This window comes from Coregonus clupeaformis, unplaced genomic scaffold (assembly GCF_020615455.1).
Source record: "Coregonus clupeaformis isolate EN_2021a unplaced genomic scaffold, ASM2061545v1 scaf0007, whole genome shotgun sequence".
Taxonomy (NCBI): domain Eukaryota; kingdom Metazoa; phylum Chordata; class Actinopteri; order Salmoniformes; family Salmonidae; genus Coregonus; species Coregonus clupeaformis.
Window position 1 is genome coordinate 447,769 of NW_025533462.1, and position 17,495 is coordinate 465,263.

General features: G+C 43.6%; 2 protein-coding genes across 5 annotated transcripts in view; both read right to left on the reverse strand.

The window, feature by feature from the left end:
- Positions 1-578: 578 nt before the first annotated feature.
- The window catches only part of qkia (QKI, KH domain containing, RNA binding a), a 108,529-nt gene continuing 91,612 nt past the window's right edge, over positions 579-17,495 (reverse strand). Inside the window, exons 5-8 of one of the 4 annotated variants that reach the window (XM_041847147.2) lie at positions 10,078-10,165; positions 8,054-8,332; positions 5,412-5,486; positions 579-3,216 (exon numbers count right to left, since the gene is read on the reverse strand). In XM_041847147.2, the coding sequence (XP_041703081.1) occupies positions 3,200-3,216; positions 5,412-5,486; positions 8,054-8,332; positions 10,078-10,165 (459 nt within the window). In that variant the 3' untranslated portion in view covers positions 579-3,199. Of the gene's footprint in view, positions 3,217-5,411; positions 5,487-7,936; positions 8,357-10,077; positions 10,166-17,495 lie in introns of all 4 variants that reach the window. The other 3 variants (XM_041847144.2, XM_041847145.2, XM_041847143.2) reach the window with 3 other exon arrangements.
- Positions 3,224-5,129, reverse strand: LOC123483014. Its single transcript, XM_045212335.1, has 2 exons — positions 4,160-5,129; positions 3,224-4,078 (listed from the first exon to the last, which is right to left on the reverse strand). Exons 1-2 carry the CDS (start codon positions 4,588-4,590, stop codon positions 3,589-3,591), a joined length of 921 nt encoding a protein of 306 aa, XP_045068270.1. The 5' UTR covers positions 4,591-5,129; the 3' UTR covers positions 3,224-3,588.

The following is a 17,495-nucleotide window of genomic DNA, read 5'->3' on the forward strand; positions in this document are numbered from 1 at the left end:
AACAAAATCTAACTCTAGGAAAGGCAACACTCCCCACGAGAGACAGATTTCAAGATGTAAGGGGGGTGTGGGGGGGCGTGGGGGTTTTCAAAAACATGTTGCAGTGGGCTTCATCAACAAAACAAAGTCAGAAAAATGATTTTATAATATACATATAAAATGAGATTAGAAAAATACATTATAAACCTGTAACAATGGCTGTAAATTACATTATCATACATTGTACTCGGCAGGCCAGAGAATACGGTAGATTTCACCATACACCTGATGGACTAAACCAACCTTTGCAATGTTACAACACGCTGTGCCATTGTATGAGGGAATATTTCTTAATACTGTCAAAATGCTTGTCATCTCTTGCTCCACATTAATATTGCATTTAAAAAAAAAACATATAAAAAAAAAAAAATAGAATAATTCATAACACTGAAAACAAATTGACCTTTTCTGTGTAACAGCATGTATGAGAAAAATAAATAGTATCAGACTGCCAGGGAAGGTAAAATACTTTATAATTCATAATGTTTATTATCTGTATTTCCTATCTAAATTTTTTCTCTTTTTTATGTTTATCTGTAGTGAGAAAGCATTGGCAGAGTGGATGTTTCAGTTTGCAGATTTTGAAACAGAGGTACACACGCAAACGTCCCTTCCCCTCTTCATCTAATTTTATATTCCATTTATTTATCCACTCATTACTAAAATGTCCTGGCAGACTTCTGCATTGCTATTGGCAGTTTGTTCTTTGCAGAATAATCACAGTAACGAGAAATCAAGAAAACAGGGCTATAATACGCTAAATCAAAACGCAGAGAAATAAGAAATAAAACTTGTTCCAATGGCAGATAAAAGGGTCGAAGGTCAAAAAGAAAAAGCTCAACTTATACTTGGGAAGACGAACCATGGCACATATTTTAGCTGGTCATACGACTGCTATTCTTTTTGCATAGAATAACTTCAGTAGCTCAGCAATAATGACGGAGCTACCCTGCTCAACTCTTATGAGCGCATACAGAAGCCGTTCCTCTCTGCACCTTCCTAGTTGATGCTGGATATTATTCAACAGAATGTTAACACTCGGAAAAAGAAACAACCGTCGATAAGGCACTTCTAACTTTAAAAAAAAAAAAAAAACGTATCTGAATGTCTCTCCCTCTCTTGTTAACACTTGCAACATTCCTAGGTATGACTATTTTGGCCTTTATTTTCCTAGCCAAAGTAACACAGCATCTTCCCCACATTTGTCCTTTTTATGTATACTATTTTTCAAACTTTTTTTTCATATTTTGTAACTGCAAGTTAAGTATAAAAAGCTAAAATTGCCAAAAATATATGTTTTCTTCTCCAGCACCCTGTAAAAGTATTTAATTTTGTTCTCCTCTGTTTCTTTCATATGCAATGACAGGTAACTACATTTATCTGTGTGTGTGTGTGTGTGTGTGTGTGTGTGTGTGTGATATATATACATACATACACAGGTATGTATAAAGCAATTTGAACAGGCAGGCATGGCTTTCACATCCTATTTTAGTTATTGAGAAAGAGTTAAAGAAACGGTCATGGGCTCAGGAGCTGGACTATACCTTTATGGAGACACATTGTGGATGCGCTAATTTGGGGACTTCAAAATGGTATGGTGAGGGTTAAAAATAAATAAATTTACCCCGAAAATAATTTACATTCAAATAGGCTTATTTGCATGAGGGCAAGTATCCCATCCCCCATGATGACTTGATCGGTATCAAATTGAAAAGAGATTAAAAGAAAAACTACGAAAAACACTAGCAGAGAATTGGCCAAACGCTGAAACGCAAAATGAGAATGCACTTTTGCCAGGGGTGTAGATACAACCAAAAACAAAAAGGCAAAATCAAAAAAATTAGAAAAAATGAAATATATATGTACAAAACTTCACTATCAGGGTCCCCCCCCCCCGAAAACCCTATTTAGTGTTAATCACCTTTCTCTTCATGGGAAACTAGAGTTTTACCTAAGCAGGCATGAAATCCCACCCTTATAAACGCTAAAATTACAGAGAGCCCTCTGCGGTTAGATACATATCTATAAAGATATAATTCAACTGGAAACCCTTTGGCTAAATATGCACACAATACTATTTTTTGTCTTTTAGATCACAGCTCGCATAATTTCTCTAAATACATCAGGCACTGTATACTTGGACACAGTGTGGAGGGAGCATAGTTAAGTTCAGTAGCTAGTTGACTATATATCCACTCTGCCCTCAACCCATCCTACTTTCATTTTAGTAACAGAAACACCGCTCCTCATCCTAATTCTTCCCCATCCCACCCTGCCCCAGCACCCCTCCTAGCTTCCGCTAACTGCCCATCATAGGCCTGCCACTTCAAAAGTTACCTTTTGAGTTCTTAGAACCTGCTTTGTTTGGCTAGTCCTTCACAACAGAGCTAATTAGAAAGAATGTATTAACGAGAAAACAAAAATTAAGTAAAACCAAAGGAAAACATAACATAAAAACAAATGATAATAAGCTCCATTTGCAGTCAATTTAGCCATGCTTTTAACAGACAGCCGTGGAGGGCCCACCCAGAATGTGTCGGCACATCATTGTCTCAGATGTTCATAATGCAGGACTACATGTGAACATGACAGTTGGTGTGAGTGTACCTTCTCTTTCCTTCTACTTCATTTCCATTCAAACTGCCCACAAGGTGGTGTGGAATGGGGTGGGTGAGGTTAAGGGAACGAGAGACTTGGCATTGCACATTGGGGGGTTCAGTTCTCGTTTACCATTGTTCAGTGATTATTAGTGAGGTCACCGAATCAGAGCAGGTATGGGGTGGTTGACAGGGAGGCTGGGATCTTTATTGAGATATATATATATATATATATTCAGTGCAGATTCATTAGTAACAATACACACACACATCCACCCAGTTTGTGATTCATGAAGAAAAAGAAAGAGAATGGGAATTCAACTCAATGAACAGAAAAAAAATGAAAAAGAAATAACTTGGTTTGATGTGTTTCTATGAGATAGTTTTTTTTTTGTAATGTTCTTTTAAAATCAAAAACATGTTAGGGTAACTGTACGGGCAGGCACCTCTCTCTCACTGCGTCCGAGAGGCTAGCAAAAGGCAATTACCAGTTAACTGATCAGCAGGCAGGCTTGGGGCGGCTCGTCATTGGGTGAAGAGTTCAGAGGTCAGAAGGTCATGTGTTAGTTGCCGGTGGCGGCTAGGTGGTTAGAAACAAAAAACAAACAAAGAAAAAAAAGATAGAAAGGATATTAGTGTCAGCAAGAAGAGACTGGAATGTCATCATTTTAACAATAAAATGAATGCAATCTCTTATTCCCTCTAATTCCCGCCAAGAGACAAACCCAGCTAGCTAATATTGTTATAATCATGAGGTTGTTACATCACGATCTCAACTACTAAGCCCCCAACCTGAATTAAAACGTTGTTTTAATCAAAGCGCTACATTGCCCCCAGTACCAGAACTCAAGAGAGGTCAAAAAAAGTACAAAAAATGAGTATGGTTTAGTTTCTTCGAGGTTGGAATGCAAATTACCAACAGTGTGATTAGTGGTAAGGAGACTTAAAGTAACTAGCTAGTGTTACGCAAGGAATAACAGTACTTTGTGTTATGCAAGGAATAATAGTACCTAGTGTTACGCAAGGAATAACAGTACCTAGTGTTACGCAAGGAATAACAGTACCTAGTGTTACGCAAAGAATAACAGTACCTAGTGTTACGCAAAGAATAACAGTACCTAGTGTTACTCAAGGAATAACAGTACCTAGTGTTACGCAAGAAATAACAGTACCTAGTGTTACTTAAGGAATAACAGTACCTAGTGTTACTTAAGGAATAACAGTACCTAGTGTTACTTAAGGAATAACAGTACCTAGTGTTACTTAAGGAATAACAGTACCTAGTGTTACTTAAGGAATAACAGTACCTAGTGTTACTTAAGGAATAACAGTACCTAGTGTTACTTAAGGAATAACAGTACCTAGTGTTACTTAAGGAATAACAGTACCTAGTGTTACTTAAGGAATAACAGTACCTAGTGTTACTTAAGGAATAACAGTACCTAGTGTTACGCAAGAAATGACAGTACCTAGTGTTACTTAAGGAATAACAGTACCTAGTGTTACGCAAGAAATGACAGTACCTAGTGTTACTTAAGGAATAACAGTACCTAGTGTTACGCAAGAAATGACAGTACCTAGTGTTACTTAAGGAATAACAGTACCTAGTGTTACTTAAGGAATAACAGTACCTAGTGTTACTTAAGGAATAACAGTACCTAGTGTTACGCAAGGAATAACAGTACCTAGTGTTACTTAAGGAATAACAGTACCTAGTGTTACTTAAGGAATAACAGTACCTAGTGTTACTTAAGGAATAACAGTACCTAGTGTTACTTAAGGAATAACAGTACCTAGTGTTACTTAAGGAATAACAGTACCTAGTGTTACTTAAGGAATAACAGTACCTAGTGTTACTTAAGGAATAACAGTACCTAGTGTTATGCAAGGAATATATTACTTTTTCCAGATTCTCTCTCTTTATTACCAGTATATACAGGAGCCATAAATACATTTGTTATAAAATGTTAAAATATAAAATGACAGTAACTCGTGTACAACTGAAATATCATACAAAAATGTTTCCATGTATTTTGACATTTTATTTCGATACTTAAAAACACACCGGAGAGGGAACGTTAACTAGCTTTGATTAGGTATGTCCGTCCTACCTAAAAAATAGACATAAAACAAAAATTCAAGACATAAACCAAGAGGAGAAATGATGCCTGGTGGCTCCTGTAGTGCTGTCTACGTTTTCTAGTTAGCGCTTAGAGTTGCTTTCCACAGATTCCCCATAAGTAAAACAAATGAATGATGTATGGGAACAAGGCTGACCTATTTTAGGATCTAATCTCACATCAGAGGAATATTGAGAAAACTTAGCTTGAACACCACGTGTGCTACCTGTTCTGTCACCAAGGGTCACAGTTCATGTAAACCAAAGCAATTCAGATCGCTTTTGCCTGAGCATTTACATATTACATTTGAGTCATTTAGCAGACGCTCTTATCCAGAGCGACTTACAGTTAGTGAGTGCATACATTTTTCATACTGGCCCCCCGTGGGAATCGAACCCACAACCTTGGCGTTGCAAGTGCCATGCTCTACCAACTGAGCTACAGGAGGCTACACTGAGCATTGAAATATAGTTCTATATTGAGTACTACGAGTACTATTATGTAAACAATGTGCATACCACAGTCAACCATTTAGTTGCTGTGGATGTGTGGTGACAAAATAAAGTATATAAACACAGGAGAAATCCCAACAAAGGCAAATATAAGGCAATGCAAATCAACAGTCAAAGTAAAGTATCTTAGAGACTAAACTAACCTCTGTCTGCGGTCACTGTCCTTTGGTAAGGATGGACCCGCGAGTCATACCGTCTCACTTTGGTAGCCATTGCACCTAGATTGCAACAAGTCCACAAGGTTAGAACCCATTCACTTTAGGGGGGGAAAAACAAGTCTTACAGTAATACATATTCACATTTTACACATATACTGCTTATACATTAGATTATAATATACATAAACATGATACAGACATGTATAAAAATGCATAGAAAAAAAATTACTCATTTGCTTTAACTTGATATCTATAAATGTATAACTTAGGTAATACAATTTCACAGTGCTCAGTGTTACATAGAGGATTCGTGGAACCGGTGGGCAGGGGGACAGGGGACTAAGGCTGTCTAGCAAAAAAACATGTTCATCTTCCATTGGGGACGCAGAAGGGGGATAGAGAAAAAAATTGGCTGATTTTAAAAGTTGTGAAAATCCAATGCAGCTCAGATCCTAATTGGATGGCGCTAGACACCACCTGGCTCTCTCACGTCTCTACATCTCTCAGTATCAATCTTCTCACTGGCAGTAGCATTCATTTCTCTCTGAATATTTGTCACAAATGAAGACAGACATTTCAATTACCCTAGTGTGGTTTCTCTTGATTTCATACACGGAAATGGAGTAAAATACTATGTTGGTTGCATAGGAACTGTGACCGTGCATAGAGATAAAGAATTAGTCTATGACCAAAAAAAAGAAATCCCAGATTGAAAAATGTTCAAGGTAAATCCTTAATGCAACGAGTCCGACAATCTAAAAGTTTGTCCAAAAAGCCTAGCTAGAGCTCAGTGCAGTCAGCGAGACACCATTTCAGCACTCAGGGGTCGTATCTCTTGGGCTTCTATGCGGCTATGTCAATATTTCTGATTTAGTGAGCCGGGGAAGGATAGCCTCCCAGATCTCGGGGACAGAGAGATGGCGGAGTGATGCCGTGGAGGCCATATTTCTCTGATCTTCATTACCCAGAGAGCGTTTAAAGAGATTTGTGTCAGAGCCCTTCAATGGCTAAATGGTGGCCGTCCCCACAGAACAGGTCACCGTGACAACCATCTGGGCATTCTGTCATATGGTACACTACTAAACCCTCTTCTCTGCAGTTATCAAGTGAGCACTTCTAAAAGGAGACAACTCAGAATGTTGGCTTGGGTAGGTTTCCATGCTGAAATGGAGAGTTGGTGGAATAAGCCAGTGACGGTTACATCACACTTGGAACGGCCCTGAGACTAATATCTATCTATCCTGGCAGGGCAGGCAGGCAAGCTGTGTGCGATGTTTCACAGTGCTGGTTGATGATCAAACCAGCCCGCCCACATTCCACTCTGCAGCATCAGATGTCCTGAGGTTTCCTCAGAGCTAACGCAGAGTCCTGAGCAGGGCTAGTAGAGCCAAATGCACGCTGTGTTCCGGTGGCGCTCCGTTGCTGAAGGCACCGATCAATACGGCATCCGAGTTAGAGAGAAAAGCCAGTAGGCTCTGTACTACAGAACAGCTCCCAGAGGCACCTCTTTCACACACACAAAGACACGGGTCAGCTAACATGGCACCTGTGTATCCGCTGTCTCATGTCAGGATCAACACCTCAGGCATGTCATTAAAGGCAGTGACACAAACAGGAAAGGCCTCTGTCAAAACTTGACAAGGTATGCAGTGGCACACAGTCATTATTTGGTCGAATTAGAGTGCGATAGCCTCCATAAAAATGTGAGTTATTATCGTCAGTTACGTCTAAATGTTTCTTTGGCAGGATATTGCTTTGTGTGTGAGCGCCGGTGTGCATACACACCCGCACCTACGGAATGTAATTCCCACGGCGACGTATTGACTGGGGAATGTCGGTGGCTCGTACTAAGTTGAAGTTCAAGAGCGTGAAAACTGAGCCAATGGGAAAAATGAGAACAGTGAATTTAATGAACATCCCCACCGGGACAAAGGGTTTCTACTGGCATCAAGGCCAGAGCTGTAGAGTTAGCTGGGAAAAAAATAATACTAATTTCAAAAGCCGGTGAAATCCGGGGGGATCCACCGTCAGACTGAATCTGCTGTTGGCGAGTGCATAAAAGGGCTAGAGCACAGCAGCATGTCGCTGTCAGAGTGTGTCTTCAGACAAGGCAACTCGCCTTATATTGCATGGGAGTATAATGGCAGCTGCAGAACAGAGAGAAAACGGCAGGTAGCCTAGTGGTTAAGAGTATTGGGCCAGTAACTGAAAGGTCACTGGTTCGAATCCCAGAGCAGACTAGGTAACAAATCTGTTGATGTGCCCTTGAGCAAGGCATTTAATCCTAATTGCGCCTGAGCGTCTACTAAATGACTAAAATGTCAAACTAAACCTGAGCCAGGAAAAGCATGGTGGGGAGATGAGCTAAAATAAAAAATGTCTACCCCCCAAAAAAATCCCTGTCCCCCTTGCCCTTTGTTAGCGCATTAATCCTGTTCAGCTGTCAGGTCATAAGGTCACACCCATAACAACCCTGTTTGTTTTTTTTCAGCTGGATACGACATATTTACCTTTCAACAAGTCCTGACCGTGGCTCATCGAAGCCGCGTCCAAAAACCCAGGGTAAAACAAGCTGCCCTCCTGTCCGGGGCTAAAGGGGCCGCCGCCCAGGCCCCAGGGTCGCTTACCTAGAACCCCACTGTGGTCGATGGGGTACTCCAGCAGGGAGGTGGGCGCCAGGGCGTACGGGTAGTCGTACGGGGAGGCGTAGAGGATACCGCCTTCCGGCGAGGGAGGCACCAGGGTTGGGGTGCCGTTGGGTAACATGCCCTGCATTTGGGGTTGTCGGATGATGTTCATGATGGGGGGCCCTGCCGGTGTGGGGGGCCTCATTTGCTGATGGGGGGCCATCAACTGCCCCTGAGGGGCCTGCATTAGACGGGGGCCCTGAGCGGCGGCAGCCGCCGCTGCAAGAGAGAACGCAAGGGGGTCTGCCATAAGCAAGAGTGAAAGACAGAGAAAGACAGAGAGAGATACAAGACAAAGGGGTAGAGATGTGGTGGTGCGGTTGACCAAAATCACAGGTGAAGAGAAGCGAGTCGGAAAATACAAAAAGTAGAAAAAGGGGGGAGAAGGAGAGGAGGGCGAAAAAAAGGAAAATTAGTCCATGCAATGATTACGGTGAACCAGCAAACAAGAAAATAAAATAAACAAGAAAATAATAAAAGAACCCCATACCAAAAGATAAAGGGAAAATGCTGCAATCACCACCAATGCACAGACAATATTAAGCATACCAATCACCATGACAACTACGAGTTAATGTACTGCGGACGGCACAAGTACACAAGCCAACAGAAATGGAGCCGGTGGCCATGGAGAGGAGAGATGGAGTGCCAGTTTCTGATAAGGACCAATAGGATCACATCAATCCCCAAAACAGACAATCCAGTTTATTGGACGACTCTCTGGGCCTATGAGGCCTTGCTTTGGACCGACTAGTTGAAATCTGCCAGACTATAAATACAGTTCTGATACACTCCACTCCTCTACATGATACACGCCACTCCTTAGACCATTTTGGTTGGCTGACAAACGAAATCGACAAAAGATTTTCTAAATTGTTTTGCATTTACAAATGTTCTGACATAGTGAACATCACTGACAGCGGGGGCGATTGAATCAATGTTTTACATGTGGCTCTTTGGGCCATGACTCCGTGGCTAATTCATGCTAAGTATCGCTGGTCTGGCAACACAGCCGAGAGAACCAGACACTGGTCCAGACATTGGTGTTAGAAACCAATGTCTGCCAAGTCAAATTATTACACGTTTTCCAAATCAGATTTTTACTTCAAACCAAGCCATGACTTTTTGGACTGACCAAATGTGCAAAACATGACTAATATAATTCAGTAACAAATCATGATAATAATGCAAACGAAAATTGTGACAAACTCCAAGCAGCCACCAAAGATACATTAATTTTGCAATGCATTTATACAAATCACAAGCATGAAAGTGCAGAACTGTGGGAACTCTTGGTGGGATGAATTCCAAAGAAAGTAACACTTTGGTGATTGGAAAACTAAACAGTGTTTGTAACAGATGCGTGAACTACGTCATGCAGAGATGAGCGAGTGATTTCTGCGGTGCGCTGAAGGCATATAGAAGCCACACCGACATTACAGCAAACTGTGATTGCATCCATATGGAAGGAAGGGAAAAGGGGGGGGGGACTGCTCTACTTGGATACAGGTGGTTTTAGGAGGTAGGTAGACATGAGTCAGACAGCACTTCAGAGAAAAGTGCATAAGTTTATAAAATAAAAATAATGACTACAAACATGAGGCAGAGGCACACAGTTAACTGTATATCATGAGCATTTCTTCACTGTGGTTATTGTGAGGTTCTAGCTGGTTACTGTGAGGTTCTAGCTGGTTATTGTGAGGTTCTAGCTGGTTATTGTGAGGTTCTAGCTGGTTATTCTGAGGTTCTAGCTGGTTATTCTGAGGTTCTAGCTGGTTATTGTGAGGTTCTAGCTGGTTATTGTGAGGTTCTAGCTGGTTAATACAATAACAGATGGATTAAGATGATTAATGATAAGCTTTGGTGTGTAACATTAGTCAATGTGGATCCAAACAGGACCTTCGTGTAGTGTGTGTGTGTGAGGGCGGCTGGTATGTGTGCGTGTGTGTGGTTGTAAAGCGTACGTGTCTTGATGTTGGTGTCTCGGTACGTCCCGTTGAGAATGGCCAGCTCCATCAGCTGCATCTTCTTCAGATTATCCTCGCCTTCCGCCTGGTACAACAAACAAATCAACAGGTCAGTCAACAAGTCCTTTCAACAAACAACAAGTCATTTCAGTCATGTTAAGACATTTGACTGTGCTGTGTCACTATTGCAAGGGGGGGTACATAGGGACAGACATCCAGAGGCGTAATCATTAGAGGACACCGTAGCAAATAGCTGAAAACAGAAAACCTTTTGAAATGAACACGAGTTTCTATTGGACAAATTCAGGTAGGCCCCTTCCTGTTCCGTTTGGTTCCTAGTGACTACACCCTAGCAATCGCTAGTTCTCCATAAGCACAAGTTGCATGGGGGAGGAAGGCATCGAAATAAGTTACACCACCATTGTCATGTTGCATCATCTCATGTTTTGCTAAATCGCTGACAGGGACATTAGGCAGGGAAAACGCATGCATAAACCACTGTCTTATAAGCAAGATAATTACTGGAAAAATTAAATCCCCCTTGTGCGCAATCAAATGCACGGTATAGGCCCAGCTAATGTCAGTCCTGTCAATTAATGTTTGGATAAATAAATACATAAGTGGTGTCACTGTCATTATCGCCCAAATTAGGCAAGTTAAATTATTCATGGAGCAATTAAGTTAGCACCCATCCCCTTCTCTCCCCGAAGCGACGAAACGCTCCATAACCATGACAACGAAGTAGAAACCCAGTGATTTTCCAGGTAGATCGTAATAAAGAAGGACTGGCGTGATTGCAGCAGACAGAGAGATAAACGAGGCTTCAGACAGACAAGGCTGCTGCAGACTTCTCCTCTATGCTTCAGACAGACCAATGCTTCACGGACAGGGCTCCAGACTAACATGTTCCCCTGGTGGTACTGGTGCCACCAGCCATTTCAGTTGGTGGCACTAGCTCACGAAACTATAGATCATTTTGCTCTTTGATTTTGAATTTTAAGACCCCTTAAAGTATCCCAAATATACATGTTTTTGACCTTACTGCTATTAACCCATACAAATTGAATTGAATAACAGATTCACTACATGGAACAGATAGTCCCCCCCCAAAACGATCTAAAGGAAGTTGGTTCTGAAGTGTCTATCCTATATATTTTTACATGTATTTAACCCCTCCATACATTCTTCCATCAATGTTTTCGACTGGTACCGGGGGATCTTCAGATGAGTCTCGAGTCCTGTGGGCGTCCTAGAGCAAAACAACCGACATGTACGTGTTCGTGATAGTCACACCTTTACAGAGGGGTCATATTTTTTATTTTATTTTATTTCACCTTTATTTAACAAGGCAAGTCAGTTAAGAACAAATTCTTATTTACAATGACGGCCTACACCGGCCAAACCCGGACGACGCTGGGCCAATTGTGCGCCGCCCTATGGGACTCCCAATCACGGCCTGTTGTGATACAGCCTGGAATCGAACCAGGGGGGTCTGTAGTGACGCCTCAAGCACCGAGATGCAGTGTCTTAGACCACTGCACCACTAGGGAGCCCAATTAGTGCGTAGCCCAAACTGTTCGGAAACTACAGACAGAAGTTGGCAGATCAGCTGTACCGACTTCAGACAAGTCCCAATACGCTTGTGGGGGGAGCAAAAACTGAGAGAACACCAAATCAAATCAAATTGTATTTGTCACGTGTTTAGCAGATGTTATAGCGGGTGTAGCGAAATGCTTGTGCGTCAAGCTCCAACAGTGCAGTAATATAAAAAATTAACATTGTGTTCGTGAGAGTCATCTTTCCATAGAGGGGACATAACAGTGTAGGCCCAATCGTTCGGACGCTACAGACGATTTTGTGAGAAGACCGATTTTCGGGATGTCTCATGGTCTGACAAACACCGCTCTAGCTCTGTCACCTTTCACCACAGATGCAGAAGTGTTACATAGGCGGATGCAGTGGATTGAGACGTATCCAATACAAAAAAAAAAATGTTTAGCTTAAACTGACGTAATTTTATGGGGATTTTTTTTACTATGCTGAGAACTGTAGTTGCTTCCAAAGCTATGTATTTCCAGCAATGGCGAAGGAGCATAAAGAAATTCAGATATTACATCTATGTTTTTAGCACTACCTACAAAGTCTAATCTACGGTGCCAACATGGTTCAATGTGCCAGTAAATCAGCACAATCTACTTTTTGCGTTTATTCAAATTGCCGCCATCTTGGAGCTAGATTTGGGATAATGTATACTGCGCTAACGCCGAAACCAAAAAAATTGTAACTGAGAGAAATGCACAATATGGCGAACTGAGCAAACGAGGCATCTTTGGTAAGTACACGGGCGCTGCCATCTTCATGCACCTTCACCATTGGATTTGGAAGTGATTTACAATCAGAAGCCTTTTCTCTTTCTCCCGGACCACACATCAAGTGGCTCGCTCATCACAGCACCAGGCTCCAGCCAAACAGGCCCAGGGGCTGGGCAAACTCATTACAGGAATAATGAGGATAATGCACTTTACTGTTTGACCAAATCAGGGTTTTAGCCACCCCCAAAAATAGGAAGTTATGAAACACTAACTCAGAACATTCAGCAAGTGCTACCACTACCCCAGAACATTCAGCAAGGTGAATGAATGTTCAGTTCGCACTGATGCGACCAATTAAAAATTGTAACTTGCACAGCCAAGTCAAAGGGTCTCAAAATGCAACTAAATGGTCGCAGTCTGGAGCCCTGAGAGCAGACTCAAGAGCTCCAGTGGCATGACAAGGTTTTGTTTTTGGCCGAGTTGTTCAGACGCAGCTTTTCTCCCGATTAAAAGGGGAACAAGGCTGTTAACGGCGGAGCAATAAAGACAAGGGACAGACAGATCTCTGTGCTCCATTCAATATCACAGTCTTTTCTTTGAGCAATTCACCGGTTCAAAAGCAGTTTCCTGCTCTATTCAATCAGGCTGGGGTGGGGTGGGGGTAGCAGTGGAGAGCAAGGCACAAAGTTAAGACCTCCGCAGAGACTCCTTTCAAGGGGAAGACGGGAGGGAGGGAGGGAGGGAGGAGAGCATCAGTGGCAGTGTCTGGTCTCTTACTCACTACTGAAAGCTGTGGCTTCAGACTACACACTAGGCTACGTGCTACAGTCTGCAACAGCTTTTCTTCAACGTCCAAATATACACATTTTTATGGAAGGCGGTCAAAATAAATACAATCACCTTGCATTTTGGTGGATAAATCATTCCCACGACTCTGTACTGTAAACTACTGAAACATAAGAGGGAGTAGCTTGCGCTACCACTAACCCAGAGCATTAAGTTGCGCTACCACTAACCCAGAGCATTAAGCTTGCGCTACCACTACCCCGGAGCATTAAGCTAGCGCTACCACTAACCCAGAGCATTAAGTTGCGCTACCACTAACCCAGAGCATTAAGCTTGCGCTACCACTACCCCGGAGCATTAAGCTTGCGCTACCACTACCCCGGAGCATTAAGCTAGCGCTACCACTAACCCAGAGCATTAAGTTGCGCTACCACTAACCCAGAGCATTAAGTTGCGCTAACACTAACCCAGAGCATTAAGCTAGCGCTACCACTAACCCAGAGCATTAAGCTAGCGCTACCACTAACCCAGAGCATTAAGCTAGCGCTACCACTAACCCAGAGCATACAGCTAGCACTACCACTAACCCAGAGCATTAAGTTGCGCTAACACTAACCCAGAGCATTAAGCTAGCGCTACCACTAACCCAGAGCATTAAGCTAGCGCTACCACTAACCCAGAGCATTAAGCTAGCGCTACCACTAACCCAGAGCATTAAGCTAGCACTACCACTAACCCAGAGCATTAAGCTAGCGCTACCACTAACCCAGAGCATTCAGCTAGTGCTACCACTAACCCAGAACATTCTGGGACAATCTGCATTGAAGGAAAGCACACGACCCACACTGATCCTAGTAGGATCCAGGCCCATTCAGTGCCTATTACAACAACCTCCCCAGCCTCAGAGGTGAGTGAGGCCACTTCACATTCTAAATACCAGGCCTGCTGAGCAGAACGCCTAATTAGCTATGCTCACAGAGAATGGCTAACGCTAACATGGACCCCTCAACCTGAAAATGGGCTTAAATCACTGCTAATTAGCTGTTTAAATGCTCCACACAAAGCCCAGTCAGAGGAGCCAGTTAGGCCTTTTTAGCTTCCTAAACACTTTCCAAACAGAGGTGGTTGCGGTAGAGTGAACATCTTTAGCTGCCCATTCTATTAGATCCTCCGTCGTCTGCCTCCCTTCCCTGTTTACCGTCACAAATTAAAATCAGATCGTTACCACGACGACGTTCTAGACAGCTTCTCCCAAGTCGGGTAAGATTTTCGCAAATGATTCTCAGGAAAGAGACAGCTGGTTCTCTTTCTCTCTGCTCACTTTTTGGCCCCAAACTGTGTCAGCCGGTTTGGATCTGAGCCAAGGCTGATGTTAGACAAAAAAAAAAAAGTGACTAAGCCAAAACATAAAAACGGAGACAGTCACGGCGAGGTCGCGCTGAGTGTTCGGTTGCACATATGCAGTTTTCAGTGACAAAAATGAGTTTCTAAAATAGCCTTTATGAGGAGCCAGACATCTCATGGCAGAGTAGACTCTGACCCTGGCTCAGTGGTTAGAGAACTGAGTCAGTAATGACAGAGAGACCCTCAGTCTTCGCCTGAAGCATCTGCAAGGTCACCAAGTCTGTGCTCTACCCTCCATCCCAAACATAAAGGCCTACTGTGTGTTTTGCCGGTAACGCATTTACAACGCTGTTACAACAAGCCGTTTAATGTGCAAACTGGAGAGCGGCTAGAGGTTGGCGGGTGAGATTGAAGAACCATTGGGTTGTTTCCCTTGCAGCTGACGCGGCTAACCTTTTTAAATACAGGCCCAATAATGAGAGTTGGAAACAGGTTGTTTTCCCTTTAATGGGGAGGAGAGGCCTGGCTGGTTTTCCTAGGTGTGTGTGTTTGTGTTTGTGTGTGTGTGTGTGTGTGTGTGTGTGTGTGTGTGTGTGTGTGTGTGTGTGTGTGTGTGTGTGTGTGTGTGTGTGTGTGTGTGTGTGTGTGTGTGTGTGTGTGTGTGTGTGTGTGTGTGTGTGTGTGGTGCTTACGAACACTGAGATAGCGCTGTGGATAAGAGGGAGTGGGCGGTCATCGGGCCGGGTCTCAGCAGCGCAATGAATGCTGGGGGATGAGTGCGATTGGTGTGTGTGTGTGTGTGAGAGCGTCGCAGGCAGACAGGAACAGGAAAGGGGGTTGAGGATGATGGATTTGCAGGTTGGAAGAGTTAAAGAGGCTCCTGGTACGTCACTATCAACATCTCTCCGGCTCTGCATAGCAGGGGATGTGCTGCTGTGAGGGGCGTAAAGCAACGTAGAGGGGAGGGTGTCAGATGCTGCTAGGATGGGGGTGTGTGTGTGGCAAAGAGGAAAACAGAAGGTATTGTGTGTGTGTGTGTGTGTGTGTGTGGCGGAGAGTGGAGGCAAACAGAAAGCAAACTCTGGGCAGGCACACCCCCTCAGGAATCCAGCTGACACAGCTCTTCATAGCATAACTGTTTCTTCATAGCAGGCTGTTATAAAACCTTCCTAATGGCCACATGGAAGCAGGTCAATTTACTCCACTAGTCACTTCAGAAACAACAAAGCTAGTGCTTCTGTTGTGTACATTACTGAAACCCTATTATAAATATGACTTATTAGTATACTAATGGTTGTATTGAGTGATTTGAGAGCTGGATGGAACTGGGTCACACTAAGGCTACAGACAGTGGGCGTCTACTGTCTGCTACGATCTAGCAGTGGGTGAACTATGACAGGACTGAGAGTTTCCTGAAGACTGAATGCATGTTTCATGTGCCAGGATGAAGGGACTAGAGATTTCTTTGATGTCCCTGTGACCATAGAGCAATTAACAAAATCCTGAGTCGGCACACCTCACACACTCCCGGTTTCCTCATTAAACATTCAGGACGGCTGTCAGGATGCCCAGTGTGTGTGTGCGTGTGTGCGCACGGAAGGGGAATCATCTCTGTCTGAGAGGGAATGGGCTCCCCGATTCCCAAGAGAAATTTTGCATGGATTACAAACACTGAGGACAAGGAGTGAAAGTATCCCCTTTTACCATCACACACAGACAGATACACACACAGTCTAGCAGCGAAAGGCCCAGAATAAACCTGCTCTATTCACAGTAATCAGATTCAATCAATGTGGCCTATGTGTTCAATCTGTGGAGCAGTAGAAGCTATCGTGGAGGATGGGGGATGAGAGGCGTGTTGTCCCTCTGCCTGCCTGACAGCCCAACGGATGAGGTTACCCGAGGCGTCACGAATCCCACTCATGCTCTCACACACAGTCTGACAGAGAGGGAGAGAGAGAACGGGAGGGAGAGAGGGAGAGAGAACGGGAGGGAGGGAGAGAACGGGAGAGTGAAAGGGAGGGAGAGAGAGAAAGGGAGGGAGAGAATGGGAGGGAAGGAGCGAGGAGCCGTAAACACAAACAATGACAAATGGCTCCTGGAACATCATGGGACTGGAAAATTCCACGAAAAAGAAACAAGATTTCAACACGTTCAAATAAACAGTTCACTAGTGGTGATTTGTGTGGACAGCACAGCTGTAGCAACAGATGGGTGTATCATAATGTTTGGAAGGCCACACCCTTGCCTTATCCCTCACCCGCCCTCCCTCAAATAAACAGATCAAGCGCCCTGCCTGCGGTGGGTGTGTTTGCTCACGTCTGGCAGGGGCCTTTCTGACATACAGCGGAGAGGAGGAGACAGAGAGTGGGAAAAGAGAGAAAGACAGGGAATGTAGGGAGAAAACAATCCCTTTTCCCCCAGTGGGCTGACACTGGCTCCTCCATGCTTTTCTTCACTGGTCTATGCTGCCAGTCATAACAAGAGGAGGGGAGTGGCTGGGCACGGGTCTGGTTGCCTTCCAAACTTCTCCAATTACCACAAGAGTAAACAAAGACTGGCAAGCATGGCCTTGAGGCAGGGAGAGAGGGAAAATAAAGTAGAGGAAAGGTAAAGGACGTATCTGGGGATGGGGAGTGCAGTGAGGGACTAATGACTTCACGTTGAGCAACAGGGGGGTGGGGTGCCTGAAAACGGGCAGCTGTTTTTTCTCATCTTCTCCTTCCCCCAATCCCTCCCTCCTCCTCTCCTCCCTTCGTTTCCCTCCCAAACTAACATCTGGAGAATAGTAATTACTCTAGTCACCGTGTGTTACGGATACAGGTATCCTGTGTTTTTGTGTGTTTCTACTCCTTCTGCCCTAATCACAGGTGTCCTGTATGTTCCTGATTGGTGGTCGTTGAGGTGTCTGCTGATTGGACCAATCAGTGAACATTCCTGTGCATTGCACCACCTGTTACTCGTTTGTTCAAT

What these genes read in the sequence shown, in the direction of transcription:
- LOC123483014 (XM_045212335.1), bottom strand. Translation starts at nt 4,590, where the DNA reads ATGTATTTATGGCTCCTGTATATACTGGTAATAAAGAGAGAGAATCTG. An exon ending in TATTCCTTAAGTAACACTAG is followed by an intron (nt 4,079 to 4,159) that starts GTACTGTCATTT and finishes GCGTAACACTAG; the next exon opens with GTACTGTTATTCCTTAAGTA.